We start from the raw sequence: 19,136 nt of genomic DNA on the forward strand, positions 1-19,136 counted from the left end.
CTGGTGTGATAGATTCTTACTAATTTTGTTATGTCTATGAATTATAAACAAACCTACTTAAGATAAGTCTTCTGGGACTTTCTATGCAAGGTCTTATTTCTTTCTCTTCTTTCTCCTTTGCAAGAGTAATACTATAAGCAGAACTCAAATATGCACTTCTATGCTAAGCTGGGACATCAACTGCAGAGTCTCCTGGTTTTGGCTGGGACAAAATTATTTGTTTTCCTAGCAGCTGGTGCAGTGCTGCATTTTGGAGTCCTGGGAATAATGGTGACACCACAGTGACACCTTGGCTGGTGCTGAGCAAGCTCACCTGCAGTCAGGGACTTGTCAGAGCCTCACACTCTGGCAGAGAGCAGGTGCACAAGGAGCTGAGAGGGAGCACAGCCAGGAGAGCTGACCCCAGCTGGCCAGGGGATTTTCCACACCAAGGAATGTCCTGCTCAGTGTAGATATATTGGGGTTACAATTATTCTTGTAACCCTCACTGACATCAGAAAGGCTATTCACATATATGGAGAACTTTGTGATACCTTCAGAAGAATTTGCCAAGGCCCAAAGCCTCAAATGATTTTCAGCAAGTGTTTGCACATTTGGTTGTGTAATTATTCCTTAGAATATCTTAGAGTAGGTTTAGACTAGATATAAGGAAGAAATATTTTACAGTAAGCGTGGTGAAACACTGACATGGGTTGTCCAGAGAGGTGATATATGCTCCATCCCTGGAAACGTTCAAGGCCACGATCGATGGGGCTCTCAGCAACCAGATCTGTTTGAAAGTGTGCCTGCTCACTGCAGAGGGGTTGGGCTAGGTGACTTTTAAAGGTGCTTTTCAGCCCAAACTATTCTTTGTTTCTGTGCTGATAAACCTTCTGCCTTTGGGTGTATGGTGCTTTTCTTCTGTCTCATCTGCCATCATGGGATGAGATGGAATGATTATTCTCTCTTCTTTCATCTTGTTCGACCTATACCTGTTGTGGCAGTTTCATAAGGAAAGTCTCTGATGCAATGCCTGAGGACACCAGCACTTTTTGCAGTAATTTTTTATTTCAGAGAGATGAGAAATTTAATATCATGGAGTTGTTTTCCTATCTTCGCTTCTCTACTGTGCTTAGGCAGCTGTAGCAGAACTCAATGTATTAAGTTCAGATGTAGTTTGACCTAATAGTTCATCTGTCAATGTAGTGTGGGATTAGCATGAATTACAGGTCAATGGCATAGTTAGAATGGAGACAAAATGTATGTGATCAGTTGCAGCAGAGAATTGTCACTGTGGCAAAGGATCAAAGCCTTCTCTTGTAGGAAACATGGCATTCAAAACCTGGGAGTCTCTTGAGGTCGATTTGAAGTTGTATCAATGTAAGAAAGTGCATGGCTTTGATTTGAAATGTCAGCTTTAAAAATAGCTTTTTTTGAAAAGTGTTTTGAGTTCAAGAGCTTCCACATTCTTCATGAAGTCTTGGTATTTGGACAGATTGTGCTATATGCTGTAATTCATTTTCTTATCTCGGCTATGAATTAACTGATAACAAAATTTGCTATATTAAAGATATCCCATGTAACAGAAGGTTTAGCAGTAGTAATTTGAGAAAGGTCTGTGCTTGAATGTCTAAAGCAGCAGGTCAGTTTTTGTAAGTGAATGACACATGGTATTCGTAAGAGAGTGCAGTGATGGTATGAACTGCAGGACCTGTGTCACGGATCTGTGTGATGACAGGATCTGTCTAACGGGGGATATTTATTATGCAGTCTCACTGCTTGACACCTGGAAAAAGCCATGTACAACGTCAGTCGTTTGAAAGCACGTTTGGGTCACACGCTGTCCCAGGCGCATCCCCCTCTGGAAGTGACCGAGAGCAGCTCCCCCGTCCTGCCCGGCTTTGCGGGGACAGCGCCCAGCCCGGGTGCGGGAGGGGTCGGCGGCGGCCCCGCTGCCGTGCCCTGCCCTGCCCCGGCCCTCCCCCGGCCGCGGGCGATAAAGGCGCGGCGCTGCGGGCGCGGCGGGGCGATGGAGGCGGCGGGCGGGCGGGCGCTGCTGGCCGCCGTGGGGCTGCTGTCGGCGCTCAGCGCCGCGGGCACGCTGTTCCTGCTGGCGCAGTGGCGGGAGCTCGGCGCGGCGCTGCGGGAGCTGGAGGCGGCGGGGAACGGCTCCGTGCGGGGGCTGCCCCCCGGCCCCGCGCCCGCCGCCCGCGCCAAGCGCAGCCGCCGCGGGGAGCGCGCCCGCGGCCACGTGCGCGCCGAGAGCGACGAGATGCTGATGATGCTCACCTACTCCATGGTGCCGGTACGGCCCCGCCGCGGGGCTGCGCTCGGGCCGGGGGGTCGGGAGAGCCGGGGCTTGTCCCGGCCGCAGCCCCAGGAGCGCGGCGGCCGCGCCGGGCGGACGCTCGCGTTGGCCGCTCCCGCCCGCTCCCGCCGCGGCGGCTTTACCTGGAGCGAAGCGGAGGCTCTGCCCCATTGCCTGCTCTGTGAATGCTGGGCCGCGGAGCTTGCAGGGTGCCATCCAACTTTACAAAGGGGAGAAGTTGGGGGTTTAGTGAAACTCCAAAATTTCGTTTCAATACGGAGCCTTCCAGTTTCCAACGTTTCTAGTTTTTAAAACTAACACTACTAACAGAACTCTCGTGTGTTTTGTGCTGTTCAGCATCTCAGCATGAGGCACTGGACATCTGCTGATGTCTGACATCTCTTTGAAACTGAAAATGCCCTTCCAGTAAGTGTTAAATTTGAGATGGTATTTGATGGATCAGGAGAACTGTATGTCCTTTCTCTGGCAGAACAGCACAGTTTTTTGCACATCAGTGAAAAGATGATCTTGCTCTGTAGGAACTAATCTCGTGTAGTTGAAAAATTACACAGGTTGTATAGTTGAAAAATATTTAATAGATTGAAAAGCTTTTGAGTTTTGAGCTAGAAGAAATGTAAGAAAAATATTGCTGTTGAGAGAACTTTAGTGGAAACTGTCCCAGTAAGGATTGCACAAAAGTGTATCTCAGGCTCTTACTTGAGTATTAATGTTGCTAGTTTAAAAAATTATTCACAGAAAATACCTCTTCAGTCATGTTCTGATGGCATTTTTGTTAATAAACTGTTGCTATCCTCATTTTACAGTAATAACATCTCCTTTAATATTAAGGCTAATGCGAGTGTCAAGCACAGGTGTTCAAAGCATGGAGTCTTGATAATGACTTTGGGTTTTAGAATAGTTTGTTTTTTTGTTTTTTTTTTTTTTAGCACAGCCCTTTAAGTCATTGTGCTTTGAGTTTAGAATTTGCAGTGCAAGACTTCTGCAAAAAGTAAAAATCTGTAAAGTCATGTGGTTCTGTACTCAAAACTGTCTTTTAAATAACTTCTTTTAGGAAGTCATCCCTGAATTTGGCAGCTGCAGTTTGTTTTGCTCTATCTGATATGAATTACTTTTTTGAGTCCAAAAGATCCACAAATAAAGTTACTGGGGAAAGGATTGTGATCCTGATAGGGCTTGAAGACAGTCAATGCCATTTACTGCTAGGTGCTCAGACTGGGATCATTAGTTGCAGGTGAGTGTCTGGATAATTTTGGCAGTGCCCATTAAATGTACTACTCTGCTGTCAATAGGTACCATGATTATAAATCACATTAATTTTATTGCCCTCTCCAAGTAGCACTGAGCACATTGTATATATTTGAACAGCATGTGGCCAGACTGTGCACTTGTGTCTCTAAATGTCCACTGTGACTACTGCTGTGTGTGATGTGCTTCATTTAAATCTGTGTATCCTGCAGGGAGCTGCTTGGGAGGGTTTCATGCCTTTTTATTCTTACTCCCATCAAACATTTTTCATTCTGGCCACTGCTCAGGAGAGTGTGTAACTGTGTGCAGAATCATTTGCTCAAGGGAAAAAAAGTCCTTCGAAAAATATTCAAGCACCCCCTCCTCCCACTCCTGCATTTCTGTATTTTGAATCTAACTCCCACCAATGTAATTTGAAGACTTGGCTACTTTTGTAGTGTGAGACAAAGTTCCTCAGAGTTGGTGGGATGACCTCTGTGACACTGATGGTCCCTGCTGAATGTGGGCCTGAGCAGGTTCTCTCTGCCACGGCCAGTGCAGGTATCAGTGTCCCACTGCTCTGCACAGCCCCTGCTCAGGACACAGCTGTTGTGCCACTGTTCATGAATCTTTGAAATAACCACAGGCAGCAAAAATCATGTTAGCTCTAATAACATGAGCATAGATTTTGTTCAGGGCCTCTTATTTAAGTATACATATATTTATTTTGCAAGCGAATAAAAATAGGAAACTGGCAAATCTGCTGCTGCAGAAAGGCTGATGGGGGCATAACAGGCCAGTAAGAGTAAAGTGTGATTTAAGACAGTGCAAGAGATGGTGGCTACCAATTATCTGAGTAAAATTTCATAGTTTAGGGGTTTATTTTATTTTATTTTTATTTTCCCATCATTTCTCCAGGAGAAAATGAAGATTTTAGCATTTAAATAGATATTTTTATCTGTAGCTTTTCTTAGTGATGATGCTGGTTGTGAATGGTCTGCTCATCTTTCATAGCTAAGCTGGAGGTTCTGTCACAGGCTATTTGCACTTCTTGAGTGCCATGTTTTTTAATTGTCACCTGAGTTGCACTGACTGGTAAAAGTAGTGCTGCTGAGATAATTGGAGGGCCCCAAAGCAAGCTGTAATCACTTCAACAACCTCAACAGAACTATTTAAATTAAAATGCAGTTAGAATTAGAGTGCACATGGACAATATGTATTTTACAAATTACAGGGTAGGAGCCAAGTGTTTTTGAGGAGTGTGAGGGGAAAGAAAACAAGCATATTCTGTTATTCAAAATCAGTTAACACTTCTCAGCTAATTTAAGCTGAGTCTAAAATTTTAAATGTACTGTTCCAGTACAGTCTGGAATCAGTACATTCTCAGCATGTATCAAACAGAACAGGAACTCACTGTCAAATATGGTTTGGTTCTGCAGCAATAGGATGCTTTCCATTAAACTAATTGTCCTCTATTTGAGTCTGTTAGATTTGGCAGTTGAAACTAACGATGCATTTATTTTTAAAATAATGATTTTAAAATAATGATTTAAAAATAATGATTGACAGTGGCAAATCATCATAAACCATGCTAGGATTAAACTTCAATCTGCCTTTCAGACTGCCTTGCACTTGTTCCTTCTGTCTTTTGGGACTAGTGCATTCCATTAATTTCTATTAATTGTAGATACGAGTAACTGCACAAAGATCAACAAATGTGCAGCTCTGGCTAAATGGTTCATAAATGATCACACATTGCACAGCTCTGAAATAGTGACCCTTTATTTTCTGGCTATAAACATTAGACTTTCCCATAGAGAGTTGAGGGACCTCCAGAGTTCATGGTTTTGCTTTGATGAGTAGCAAAATGTTTAGTGTTGACTCTCATTATGCAGAACATGTAAAGTGAATGTTTGCTCAGACAAGAACTTTGTATTTTGTAAAGACATCTCCTCTATTGATAAATTTTAGTCTACTCTAGATTAAAAGCATCTTTATGAATGTGTCTTCCAGCTTGATTTAATAAAGGCTTGCCTTTTTGCTTGAATTATTTTGAGTGGATGAAGGTCCATTTCAAATTTGCACATCTTGGTTATTCAAAGATAAGAAATTGCTTACTTGGAACACAGATCATCTTTCCCCCTGGGTATGCTTCATTAGAAAATTTCCATCACTTAATACAAATATAAAATAAAATTGAATGTAGTTTATATTGACTGATAATTGGATTTTAATACCTTCTACTGATAGAGTCCATGCATGGACAACCACATGTGTTCCAGTAATGTGTGAAATTTAATGGCTAAGTGATGTATGGAGCTGTCTGCTGTCTGCCCAATATTTTATTCATATTTTCAGTAAGGATTAAACTGAGGTCTGATGAACAGAGTCTTATTGAACAGAACACTGCCCAGAGAGATGGATGGTGTCACAGTGTTACAGTATTCTGAGCAGCTTATTCTAATAAGCACAGAGGGCCAGTTGTATCTTTGGGTTTGGAATTATTTCTGTAGGTAAAGTGAACCAGATACTTTTATGAAATACATTGTTTTCAACTTTAATTTCTTTGCAATATTAGGTCCGAGTGATGGTGGATTTGTGTAACAGCACAAAAGGGATATGTTTAACAGGTATGTTTGCTGCTTTAAGCATTACACCTATGTTACCTCCAGGAACCCAGAAACAGTGTTCTCAAAGAACCTGAGGTCAATAACTGTGTCAAAAAACTGCTATTTATCAAAATTTTAAAAAAGGTTAATATGTACCACTTTGGGACTTATCTGTACCCTCTGAATATAAATGCTGGAATTTAAGGAGCTCAGTTGATGCTATTTGGAGCCATTTCTCTTTGATGTAATTTTTGTAAGCAGATCTTTTCGACTTGGGTGTTTCAAATACCAGTTGAGGTTTCGTCATAATATTTTTGCATATGTCACACTTCAGGCCTAACACAGGAGGAATATGCAGGGGATAGAAACTTGCTTCTATTGTTACAACTGCAGTGGAGCAGTGGCACTTAGTGAAATCACATGTCACCAGTGAGGACCTGGAGCTGCTGATGGTTGAGTCATGAGAAGGTGTGGAAAGTTTTGTGGGCTTTGGTGAAGAGTGTCTGGTAGTAGCCAGTTTAAGGGCTATGGTCCAGCTTTGAGGTCTGTCACAGAATGAATTGTGTTCCCTTTGGAAATGAGAGGATTAGAAAGAAGCCAGTTCTTATGAGTCTAAAAAAATGCTTCACTTGCTGTCTGGTTTGAATTTTCAAATGGCAATAGGGTCCATTTGACTCAACTGATTAAACATAAATGAGAACTACCATTGTACACACAGATGGTAAATGATATTTCTGAAGCTGTATATCAGTTCTGATTGCAACAGTGGTTGAACCACAGACAATCTAAGTTTTGTGTTTTTTTTTTTTTGTTTCAGACTTGTAAGTTCATGCTTCTTGGTGCCTTTTGCACCTTCTTCTCTCTTAACACCATTACATGAGTGGCTTTCTTTGCTGTAGGCCTCAATGACATTTGTGGGTTTTCAAGCACCTTTCTTATGTATCTTATGCTTGTACAAGGAGCCTCAGTTTTAGGGATAAGGAAGTAATTCAATGCACTAATGGATGTAACATAGTGTGGAAGAAATAGCCATTTCCTGGAAAACTGACAGAAAGATGTTAACTGGTATTACTGCCTGTACTGATTAAAAGGGATGGTTCCTATAATGTAAAATGGTTTTCACTTTACTCATAATGCTTTGTATTTAACGCTGAAAATTGTCATCTTGAGGGAAATCTACTAATTACTGTTATTTTCTGTTGTAAAAAGTTTGGTTGAAACAAGACAGTACTTTGGCTGGATAAAAATGCTCACAGAGTTAATTTGGTTCTTTAATTGCAGCTGTCACCTTTGTATTCTCCAAGTGGTTTTCCATTTTAAAAATTTTTAATGCGTTTTGGGGATCACAGATGATGAATCACAGACATTGTTCTGGTTAATCTTTCTCTACTCTTGCCTGCTATACTTGCTTCTCTTTAGGGCCCTACATCTAAGCTGTGTAAGAGAGTGAGACAGATTTTTCTGTAGTACAAGTTACTGAATGACTGAGCAAGTCCAATTTCTAAATGTACCAACCAGTTTCTGTGGGAAGGTTGACCCAGACTAGATAACTATCACATGTGAAAAGTCTCAATGTTGATATGAATGACAAGACATTTTTTCCTATTTAAATAGTCTGAGTCCTGAATTGTAATGAAATATCTGTAAAACACAGAGAAGTGTGGCATGTATTTTTAATGTGTATTTCCAATAGGATTTTTAATTGTGACATTCATCAGTATTGTAAATCCAATATTCTTCCACTAGAAGAGGTTTTTGAAGAACATTTACATAAAGGAAATATGACTGTGAGGTGTCTTGCATCCATGGCTTTGTAAAGGCACCAAAGCCCCTGACAGTGAGGTTACATTGAAGAGGTTGTTGCTAAACCTTTATCAACTGAAATTTGAAAAAAGCAAACCATGTATATGTAAATGTGTTACTCTGACTTACTGCTAATGCTCAGATAGTTATTTATGATACAAAGCAGTTAAACAGATCGACACTCATTTTGAAATTAGAGGGATTTTCTTACCCTTTTACTGCTCTGATCTAGTGCTAATCAGTTCAGTTTGGAATTGCTTTGTTTTCTTGCTAGGTTAAACTTACCATTTCTTCTTTCTTGTGTTTCTTTTTTTTTTTTTTTTTTTTTCTCTTGTTATAGGCCCCCCAGGACCCCCAGGTAAGACACTTGGACAATTGCAGTAACATGTGGAGGTAATTGAAACAGTTGCTGGTATAAAATATTGAAATACAGAACTGTATCTTTCACAAAATTGTCTTCCTTTGCTAATTAGATTTAGGGAGGGTTGAATGACTGCCTGCCTTTGTAATGCTTGTATTTAAGTCAGTTCATGCACCTTCTGAGAGAGGGGAGGTTTCAGACATTTTAATTTTCTAGTGAAGGGAGTAGAACATTTGATCAAAACCAAATTAATATGTTGAAGTAGCATCTAGGTGAAGAGATGAATTTATATATTAACCTCCCAAGGAAATGGATATTTTAATTTAACACTAAAACTATCTTTTAAAAAAAATATTGGTTACTGATTACACCCTCCCACCTCCCCCATAACTTTTCCTCCTTTCTTACTGAATTCTGTCTCAGTTCTCACTCAGGTGGTTGCAAGGCTATGTTATGAATGGTTACTTGTTTTCTTTCTGCTTAACCTGTGAGTCTGCTTGGAATAATTCTCTGTATCAGAAAAGTATGAGTTATGTTTTGCTGGGGTTTAAATATATATATAAATATAAATATGCTGCTTATAAATATAGTAGATTTCAGGGTAACTTGCATTTGAGAGTGAAAATTCAGTTATGCTGTTTGGTTTCATCAGGGCCTCCTGGGCTGCCTGGCTACAATGGATCAGATGGAATCCCAGGAACTCCAGGACAAAAGGGAGAACCAGGAGTAAATGGAAAAAGAGGAAAAATAGGTACAGTTTCCCTTCATATTAGGTTACAATGCTTCTTTGAAATCCAAAGAAATTACACCTATCCAGCTAAATACAAGTGAAAAATATAACTAGAATGAATATGGTTCGTAATAAAAATATTTATTAATTGGTGCTTAATACTGGAGCAGTGCTCTTGATACTGAAATGATTTTTATTTCTAGGTTTGCCAGGACCAAAAGGTGATCAAGGACAGAAAGGAGAACCGGGAGAAATGGGTTTACCTGGCAAGGATGGTATGCCAGGAGGAAAAGGTGCAAGAGGATCCAAGGGAGAAAAGGGGGATGCAAACAATGATGTGATATTAGAAGGTATGGAAAAGTGCTCTTGGGAGTTCTGCAACAGTGTACTTGACAGAAAAAGATATGTTCCACTTCTGAAGCATGAATGTGATCTGCAAGGGCAGGACCAACCTGTAGAAATAGGGTTTATATACACAGGGAAGTCTGAGTATTGCTATGCACAGGAGATTGCTCTCTTTGCAAGGCAAGTCTTCACAGAAACCTTTCTGTTTGACCTTTGGGTTGAAGTGTATATGAATTTCACCCTTTCCAGAATGCTTTCATACATTTGACTTCCTTCTGCTCCTTATTTCAGTGTAGTTTTATTTTTCTATTTTAGTAGAAGTTTTATTAGAAAATGAGGGACAGATTTCCACTCAGGAATACATGAGGTAGCCAAATATAAGCTGTATAAAATTACAGCAGTGTAGCATCTGAAATTGTAACTCTCTAATGGGCCTGTAATCCAGACAGATAAAATGCATTGATGTCCTACTCCTTGTGACGTTCTGTCTGGTTCACTTTCTAACAAACAGCATTTCAGAGAGTTTATTGCAGCATATTCTGTACTCAGGAACCTCTTAAGAAAGAGAGAAGCTGTTCTGTGGATGTCCTGTGGACATGTACAGTTCTCTGCAGGTTTCCTGCTGCCTGGGGAAGGGCTGTGTCCTGACACTGCATTTTGTACAAAGGTGCTAAAGGTGAGCCTGGACCACCTGGGCCCCCTGGACCTCCTGGACCCCCAGGGCCTCCACATAAACGTAAAGGTAAAGCCAAAGCGGAGCTTCAGGAGAACATCTACAGCAGCAAATGCACAGGTTAGTGCTTTCCAGTGTCCTTTTCCATTAAACCAAGATTAAACCATTGCTTTAAGGCTCAAAATAGTAAGCATGAGTTTAGTTTTGCTGGCACCACTAAAACAGCATAAGCTTAAAGCTGAACATGTGCTCAGGTGCTTTGCTAATGCTTAGGCAAAGTACTTACAAATAGTGTTTTCTATTAGGTGGGATAAATTTGGAAAGCAAGAGAAATGCAGTTGAAATGGTTAGCTTTTAGATAATGAATATTTAATTTTAGATGTAAATATAAACCCCTGATTCTGGACATTGAACAGAGCCCAGGGAGCTTCCTTACAATGGACAGGAGAGAGCTGGAGCAGAAATATCATCCTATTTGAAATTCAGAAATGCATGAACTGTTGTACGAGATAATTGGGCCATTTGCTCAGGTGGCCTCTTTTCAAGTGTTGAAACAAACTGAAATGCTTGGGAGGATAAGCTCTCTGATGGATTTCTGATGGATTTTAAATTGCAGGAGGAGTTATACTCAAATAACTCTGCAAAGATGAGATCTTCCTCAATGAGCTTTTATGTTTTATGACACAGCAAACTATGAGATCTTATTACCAAAATTCAATGAATAATCCATATTTTGTAATCAAATATTCATTGCTCTTTCAAGGAAAGAAAATACATATGCTGAATTACAATTGTAATTAAGTTATTGCATAAGAATACAAGCCTGGCTTTTTCAAATTAAATTTTGAATCTGGTAAAACTTAATTTCTTCAAGAGAAGAGAATAATTAGTTGGTAGTGCAGGTATATTTTTTCTCTCTGACACTTTGGTAAATTCTGGAAGAAACAAAACATCTCTGCTCCATCCTTCCCACCTTCCCCCAACAGAACAAATGAATAGTTTTAATGACTTTTAAACTCCATTAACTGTCAGCCAGAATATTTTATGATAGGAAGCAGCAGGATATTTATCTTGGTTTTTGATGGGAAGAAAGTAGTGAAAATTTCCCATAAGAATCTCTGATTGAAAACTGTCTCTTTAATTTTAGTTGCTTTCTAATCCATGGAGCTGGAAATATTGCAAATATTCTCAAAGGCAAATAGTGCACTCAGCTCTGCTACAAACACTGACCTGGCCCTTGGCTATCCTATAGCTTTAGATAAACTGCTGTACAGGGAACTGCTCCTTCAGTCAACTGCATCTATTAGACTCAGCCCAAGAAAAATTAACTTGTGCTTTGCAATTTATAATTTCTGTGGAGTGATTTTGTTTTTTGAAATATTCTCGAAGGATTTTGGGATCAGAAGCCGGAAGGGGATTTCGAGGGCTTGGTAAATTCTAGCTGTAGGCATTCAGCTTACCATGCCTGGGTGGACTGTTTGTCCCTTGGAGATACACTGTGATCACTTGCAAACTTTTAATGTCATCTCACCAAATGCCCTAGATAATGGATGGGAGAAATACATGTTGTTCTTGCTCCATCTTGGAGTACTTTTCTTCTGTACGAACAAAAGGAGGATATGACCTAAAGGAGAAAACAACAATGCTGTATTAGCTGTCCTTTCTTTCCTGAATGTCATGGTACCCTTTCAGCATTACTTTATATTTTTTCCCTATTTTTAACTATCTTTGTCACTTAAACTTCATCACAGACCTGTAAATCCTAGAAATATATTAGAAGGCAAAAATGAAAATGGAAGTCTAAAAATTGTGCAGCCTGTGTGTCAAGCAGTGAAATGCAGGAGTTAAAAGTTAAGAATGGAATTAGAAAACAAGGCTACAAGAAACCAGCAAAAAGCTGAGAACTGTTCTCTGTGGTTATTCATTCTAAGCAAACTGAAATGTGTCACATTGTTTTAAGGGCAGAAGAGATACCTGGCTTTGAAGAAAAGGGTCCATAAATAATTTAATTCAGGCATTGTTTTAACAGTGAATTCTAAGAGAACCAGACAGCTAGTCCTTAAATTGTTGCGAGGTGGGGAAAAATATTTCCAGGTGTTTGATTTTAATGTGATTCTAACCATTTCTATGTGTGTAAATAATATAATGTTTCATTTCCCTTAGTATTTCTTCCTGCTTCTTTAGTGGCATGGATGTCAAGTTTGATGCATTATGTACTCAGTGCATGTGTTACTGCTTTATTGCTGTCTTGGCCATTAACAGCATGAGCAAAACACTCTGTGCTGCCTATAGGATCCATCCTCTCTGCTGGTCTGTGGGGATTTGTGCATGAAGGTTTTGAGTTTAACAACTACTCCTTCCCAAGAAAATGCTTTTCGTCTTAATACCAAATCAGCCATTTTCCAGCTATCTCAGCTGCCTGAAGTAATCTCATAAAAAGGGCAACTCTCTCTTCCAAAGTGGCTACTCAGAAATTCACAGCTAAGGAACCAAATCTGTTGATTTAATTAGTTACTCCTCAAAGTTGACTGTCAGCATGAACACTTCATTTCTTTGGCAGAAGTGAGAGCAGATCTTTTCTTATCTCTCATTTTTGACCACACCAACCTAAGCATTTTTTTTCCAGATGAAGCAAAATCCCAGTTGTCATTCCTTTATTTTAGTGGAGCCACTGGTGAGTCCATCTGCCATGTCAAATAGGGTAATATATGTAATTTTTCTCTTTCTCCCTCCACCCTAGATGAGATATGCGATGTACCGAATGATGACACCCTCGCTGGAAAGGCTGAAGACAGAAACCCAGGTCCTTCAAAAAAAGCTGGTAACCTGCTACAAAGTGTGACTTGAGTGCTACTTTCTCTCTCAGTGTCACAGATCATGGACATGTGCTTTTTTCCCACTAGAATGTGTCATAACGTCTGTAGGAAGTCCTGTTCACTTTGTCAGTGTACAGCAAACATTTGGAACTTGGATGAGGGAACCTGCAAACATAAGTGATGAAAGGATTTGGCTCACCATGCATTTTTCAGGTATTTTTAGTGGTAGTCACTGACCAAAAATCTGTTGTTATCCTGACATTGCTTCCTTAATCCTTTCAACCTAAACTCATAAGAATGATGAGTTTTTAGCCACATCTTTTTCAGAATATTTTCCATCTTACCTGTCTAATACTTGACTATACATATGGTTGTAGGCATTTGTAGTATCTTTAGACATTTTCAGAGTCAACATCAGATTTTTAAAATAGCTTGATGTTTGGGGTTTTTTTTACTAAATCCAAGTTTAAATGTGTATTGTTTGTGTTTGTTTTTATCCTTTTCTTTCAAGAGTTTCTGTTTCCTATGGCTTTACTTCCCTAAATTGTAGCTCAGTGTTTTGCCTTTTCATTTAGCTAGGCATGAAAATAAGTCAACTGCTGCATAAGCTACATTTAGAGCAGGAAAATGTCCAGGACCTAAGTTGGAAAAGGAAATATTTCTGCATACACATCAACTGTGTTCAGAATGAGGACCCATTATGTCTGTGGGAAGCAGGCTCTTGATCATCTTTTCTATAGATTACTTTTGTGTGTATCTAGATTCTTTTTTCACATTCCAGCAAGTTGAATCACTACTGAAAACACAAATACAATTGTTTGTTTGATAGTTGATTGAGATAGACTTTCAGTGGAGACTGAAATTTAGTACAGAGATCTCAAAATTAGATGAAACAAATGATAGTCCTTTTTTTCAACATTTTCCTCTTTGTTTAGGAAACTATATAAAAGAATATGAAAATTCCAATGCCTTGCTGAATGACAGCTACAGGATCATTAACATCACAGGATTTTTCTATGGATGTGGTCATGCAGTACAAAACAATCATCTCTACTATCAGAAGGGAGGAACTGATGTCATTCTGAAGTAAGTCAAAGATAGTTGGCCTAAGACAAGTGAAGTTGTGAAAGGAGGAGCAATGGGTTGGAGTGCCAGAGCTGAACCTCAGAAAAGCAGACAATTCTCCTTGTAGCATTTTGTATTTCTTTTTGGTCCTACCAAAATAGGAAAAATGGAGGAATGATTCAGAGCTCTTTCCAGATCCTTTCCAATCTGTAACTAGAATATGGGCCACCAGCCTTCCACTTTGTGTGTGCAGATGTTGTGGGAGGAGGAAAACTGGGAGAATAGCTCAGGACCACTACTCTGCTGTGACAGTTCTTCAGGCATTGTTCAGCCCTGTGTCTCAGGGGTTCACCTCTGCAGTTACCATGTCATAGAGCAATAGGTCCCCAGGATGAACAAGACGCCATGTGCAGAGAGGACAACAAATTCTGCTCTTGGCTATCCTGGGATCCAACAGGTTCTATTGAACATTACATTGCTGTGGGTGTTCTTCAACTTGGATTCTTTGCTGTGTTCGTAATCACAAGAAAGAAATGAGAACTGACTAAGGAATTTGGGTACCAGAAGAAAGGATTACATTTAGAAGAATATGCTGTGCACCTACCTGCATCTGAGTCAGAAGTGGTTCAGCTGCAGTGTGGGAGGTGTAGGTGGGTGGTTTTGTGACCGTGGCCTACTCATGAAACTTGGCTTTGCAGAGCCCTTGCTGTGCTCTGCTCCGGCTGATGGCAGCAGGGAATGCTGCTGGTACAGGAGGGGAGCACTGAGGCACCTGCTGAGGACAGGGTGACCTGGAGAATTGCACTTTCCACTGGGGAGGAGTGGCTCCAGTGTTTGATTTCCTCATTATAAGAAGTTTCTATTAGTTTCCTGATATATCTCCCTGAACTAGAACTGAGAATTACATCTCTTATTTAACTTTCTACTGAGGACAGAGACAAACAATACAAATCAACCCCAAAATCTCACCTTGTGGGAAGAGCCAAAGACAGTCCAAGGGCAAGTGAAAGATTGCTTGTGCTTTCAAGTTCTTACACGACTCTGATGTCTGAGCCAAGAACATTTACTATACTTTGATGTCTGTTCCCAAGCAGGTGTGAGTGCTGCCTTCCTATATTCATGTGCATGCCAAGGAATGTGAGCAAGTTGAAAGGATTCTATAATATTTATTCTGCCAAGCACAAGTTCACTTTTTGGCAGCCTCCTTTAAACAACTTTTGGCTTTTTCTCTGGTAGTCTGTAAAAGACCATCACTGTCTAAGCAATACATGGTGATAGGGCAGAGATTCCTCACCTTTGCTTGCATACCATTAATTGGGAAATGCCTTTGTGTACAGAGAAACACCAACTGTTTGTGGAATTTTCAAATCCTCTCAAGGAGCTGCTGAGAACTGGTCTTTCTGTTCTGTTCTTCACTCTGACATTATTTAGCTTCAGCATAGACAGAATGAGGCCGTATGGATTCTGTGACTTTGAAGTCCTTGAATTTGAGCTCCATAAAAGTTTCTGGGAGTTGTTGTATTGTTTTAATGGAAAGTATAGGTGAGGATCTGGCTAGTTAATTTTGCAAATGTTGAAAAAAAAACCATTCAAAATGCGTTTCTTGTCATATTAAAGAGCTGGTAAAACTAGGTTTGTCTGATCCTTGGCAGGTTTTCTCATGATGGTTGTGATTGTGATTGTTTCATTCCTTTCGCCTCGTTTCATAACATGCTTTACTATCTCTGTTATTTTTGATTGACTTCATTGATATTAGTGATCAGAAAAATGTTTATAGCTTGAGTTCTGGTGGTTGATGAAACTATTACACTATATCTTGTCATTTACCCCAAGATGTCAGAAGGTTAAAGAATTTTGGAACCATTTGGAATTCCAGGTTGGACTGTCCCTGACTGGAGGAGCCCAACAGAACCTGGGAATGAAATCTCACTTTTTTGCTACCTTAAGGATTTTCACATATAACAGGAAAAGATAGGGTGTGGTGTGCTGCAGAACTTGTATATTTCTAACGAATCTTGAGGTGCTTTCTATCTTGTTGGCTTTTTATAGAAAAGAATCCTGAAAAAAAATCTGCATTTCTGACTGACTAGTCCTGTTAAGGTCTGTCCTTCTAGCGCTTGCATGAGGTTATTTATAGATGTGAAGCAATTAACAAGATTAACAGGGTTGACACATGTATTTCTCAAATCTCCTCCAGCCTTTAACTGTTCTTTTTATTTCACATACATGCTGCTGGAATATGGAGTTGCTGCAGATGTGAGTTTTACAAAAGCTCAGGGGAATGATCTAAGCTGGGTATTCCTGACTTTCCTTAGGATGATTTTTCCAATATATGCTATCAATGCTGCTTAAACAGAAAAATTGTTCTTCCAGTATTGTATGTTCCTGGATCTGAACTGTTCCTGTGATTAAGCCTATCTTTTCAGAAACTTTACACTTGCAAGTGTAGCAGATTCCTTTATTGAGTAGTGTTTTTCCATCTTCTCTTTGAAGCATGGAGCTATACAGTGAGAGAGAAGTCAGACACTGAAATGTGCTTCTTTGCAGAGGGCATTATTTAAAAAGATAAAGCCATGCTCTCCCTGCCTTTGCTGAAGCCCAGTGTTATTGGGTGATTAAATGCTGACAGCAGACGTGTCTCGGGAAGAGCTGATTACCCTCCTAAACCAGTAGAGAAACATGATTTAGCTGCTCACTGCTCCTGCCCTCAGATTATCAACCTATTAAGGAATCTCAAGGAATAAAAACAATTTTATACATCAGAGGTGGAAGTATTCAGACTGTCCCATTGAGGCCAGCATAAGGTCACAACTTTGGCTCTGCAAAAGTAGGAATTTAATTCCTTTCATGTCTACTTGAGTAAACCACCGCATTATCTGAACTGTTTTCATCAGAGGATCTCTAAGACTAGATGAAGCTGCCCAGAATTCCTGCTTTGGTCAATCACATTTTCTCCCTTTCATTCCCACCTAGTCCAAAACAAACTTTTGTATAGATTCCATTTCGCAATTTTGGGCCCTCACTTGGTATCTAATTCTTTTTCATACCCATTCCTTTTAGTTGCTTCTTTCATCCTGGTGATAATAAAGCTCATAGACTAAATAAAGTGAAACCTGCCAAAAACAAATCCATGCTCTTGTGCACCTTTCAGATTGGTTGTTACTTCGTATTTTTCTCCTGGTGTTTTGGAAAGTTTTTTAAGAATATAATCTTAAAAGACATCAGAATGTTCCTTGAACAAGTATTTTCAAGAACATCTCTATCAGTGATTCACCACCCCGTGTGTGTGTGATGAGCTCTGATCACCTGTACTGAATCCTTGCCTTATCTCATTTCAGATTTGGGCTCGATAAAGACTCGCTGGGCACCCTGCTCATCGAAAATGCCTTACACCAGGGCCGGAACTACCTCTTCTCTAACTCCAAGACATATTTCAACATAGCAGTGGATGAGAAGGGTCTTTGGATTATATATGCCTCAAGCACTGATGAAAATATAATGGTAGCACAAGTTGATGAAGAAACGTTCTCAGTCATTCGGCACATCAATACCACCTATCCTAAGTCCAAGGCTGGTAATGCATTCATAGCATGTGGCATTCTGTATGTCACTGACACTAAGGACATGACAGTAAGTTTTGCTTTTGATTTACTGAAAGGGAAGCAGATTGATGCAAGGTTTGAGCTACGGTCTTCCCAGTCTGTTCTTGCTATGCTTTCATACAGTCTGCGAGACAAGAATTTGTACACGTGGGAGAATGGAAGCTTAATGGTATACCCAGTCCATTTTGGCAGATGAATATATTTTCACATGCCACCTTTGACTAAAGGATCTATTTAAAGCTCTATGACATACACATGGGGGTCTCTTCACTTGGTATAATTTTCTGTTTGCTGTTGGTGGTTTGTGAGTGTGTACAAAAGGGAGATCAGGTGCCTTTGTATAAACACACTTCAATTACATAGGCCATCCTCATCTTTAAAACAAATTGTTGTTCACTATTGCAGATGGCACACAGCATAGACATACTTTTGTTTTTCCCATTACTCAGCTGATAGTTGTGTCTAATGTACATTGATTATTCCATGGTCATGTGCTCAGCAGAGACTATTCGTAACTTTTATTTACAATCATCTTCTCTGCAATCATTTTCTAGTCAGTGATGATGGTCTAATATAAATATCTGAATAATGAACTTTTGTGTACAAACACCTTTGTCACTTTCATTTAATTTTCAGGGATTCTGTGTGACCGTTTTTTCTGGACAAAGGTTTAAAGCTGTAAAAATAATGGGAATGGAAATACTTGTTTAAATAGGAAATAAAGCAGAAAGCTTAGAATTTGACAAGTCAAATCAAGTGTTAATAATCAAAAGCAAAATCCAGCTAAACTAAAATGGGAATAATGACATTAAATACTGAATAGACATGAATTGTGTTTCTTTAAAATTAAAGACGTAACCTTTATGATTAAAATTTCATTTTTAACAGTATTTGAGTTTCTTGTGTTGCTGCAGACTCTTCCTTGGTTCTCACTGCCATGCAAACTATACCAGTATAACTTGCTTCTAATTATTTAATAAGGCATATTACTAAAATAAAATCTCCCCACATTCATCCACACAAATGAAATCATAAAATGAATGCTGCTATTTTTAGAATCATCATACTGCTTAGTGACTTAATCTGTTGTTAACCATAAGTCTGAGACTGCCAATTCACATTCAAATTTTTGAGTTAAAGATGAGAAATAATAGGAACTTTTTTATTTTAACTTTGTGCTGGTATTTCAGATTTCTAAATTTAATGTTGGAACAAAAATCTCTACTGTTGTTTTATGTATCTAGATTCAAAATCATGCTCTTGGAAAACCCCTACCTGAATTTCTAAGCTGCCTGTGTCTATTGCTAAAGTTCATGGAGTGCACTCAAATACTTAGAAGCAAAGTGTTATTTAAATCCTGAACTGCACTGAGCTGTTTAATACCTGTGTGATCCAGGCCCTGTTGAAGGAATGAATGAATTTGGGAATGTCTGTGCCTGCAGAACCTTGTTTAGGAAATGTGCTGGAGGAATCCCTCTGCTGCAGCTAAGCTCCAGTGTGTGACACAGGGATGGCTGGGCTCTTCTCGGGATACTTGCTGTTATCACTAAGGCCTTGCATGCTAAGGAGAGAGATGCAGAAAGGAACAAAAAATCTAAAT

General features: G+C 39.6%; 2 protein-coding genes across 4 annotated transcripts in view; one reads left to right on the forward strand and one right to left on the reverse strand.

Moving 5' to 3' along the window:
• The first annotated feature begins 2,154 nt into the window (after positions 1-2,154).
• On the forward strand, positions 2,155-18,426 carry GLDN (gliomedin). Its single transcript, XM_053987916.1, has 10 exons — positions 2,155-2,284; positions 6,111-6,162; positions 8,285-8,302; positions 8,958-9,056; positions 9,239-9,385; positions 10,048-10,173; positions 12,794-12,874; positions 12,957-13,082; positions 13,805-13,955; positions 17,273-18,426. The coding sequence occupies exons 1-10, from the start codon at positions 2,252-2,254 to the stop codon at positions 17,730-17,732; spliced, it is 1,293 nt and encodes a 430-aa protein (XP_053843891.1). The 5' UTR covers positions 2,155-2,251; the 3' UTR covers positions 17,733-18,426.
• The window catches only part of DMXL2 (Dmx like 2), a 58,819-nt gene continuing 49,102 nt past the window's right edge, over positions 9,420-19,136 (reverse strand). The window contains exons 44-47 of one of the 3 annotated variants that reach the window (XR_008438927.1): positions 18,920-19,097; positions 18,147-18,212; positions 11,284-11,677; positions 9,420-9,487 (exon numbers count right to left, since the gene is read on the reverse strand). Coding sequence is in view for 2 of the 3 variants with exons in the window: in XM_053987913.1 (XP_053843888.1) it covers positions 18,158-18,212; positions 18,920-19,097 (233 nt within the window). In the remaining variant the exon portion in view is untranslated. Of the gene's footprint in view, positions 9,488-10,173; positions 11,678-18,146; positions 18,213-18,919; positions 19,098-19,136 lie in introns of those variants that run through there. The other 2 variants (XM_053987913.1, XM_053987915.1) reach the window with 2 other exon arrangements.

The sequence above is a fragment of the Vidua macroura genome, chromosome 12, assembly GCF_024509145.1.
Source record: "Vidua macroura isolate BioBank_ID:100142 chromosome 12, ASM2450914v1, whole genome shotgun sequence".
Lineage (NCBI taxonomy): Eukaryota > Metazoa > Chordata > Aves > Passeriformes > Viduidae > Vidua > Vidua macroura.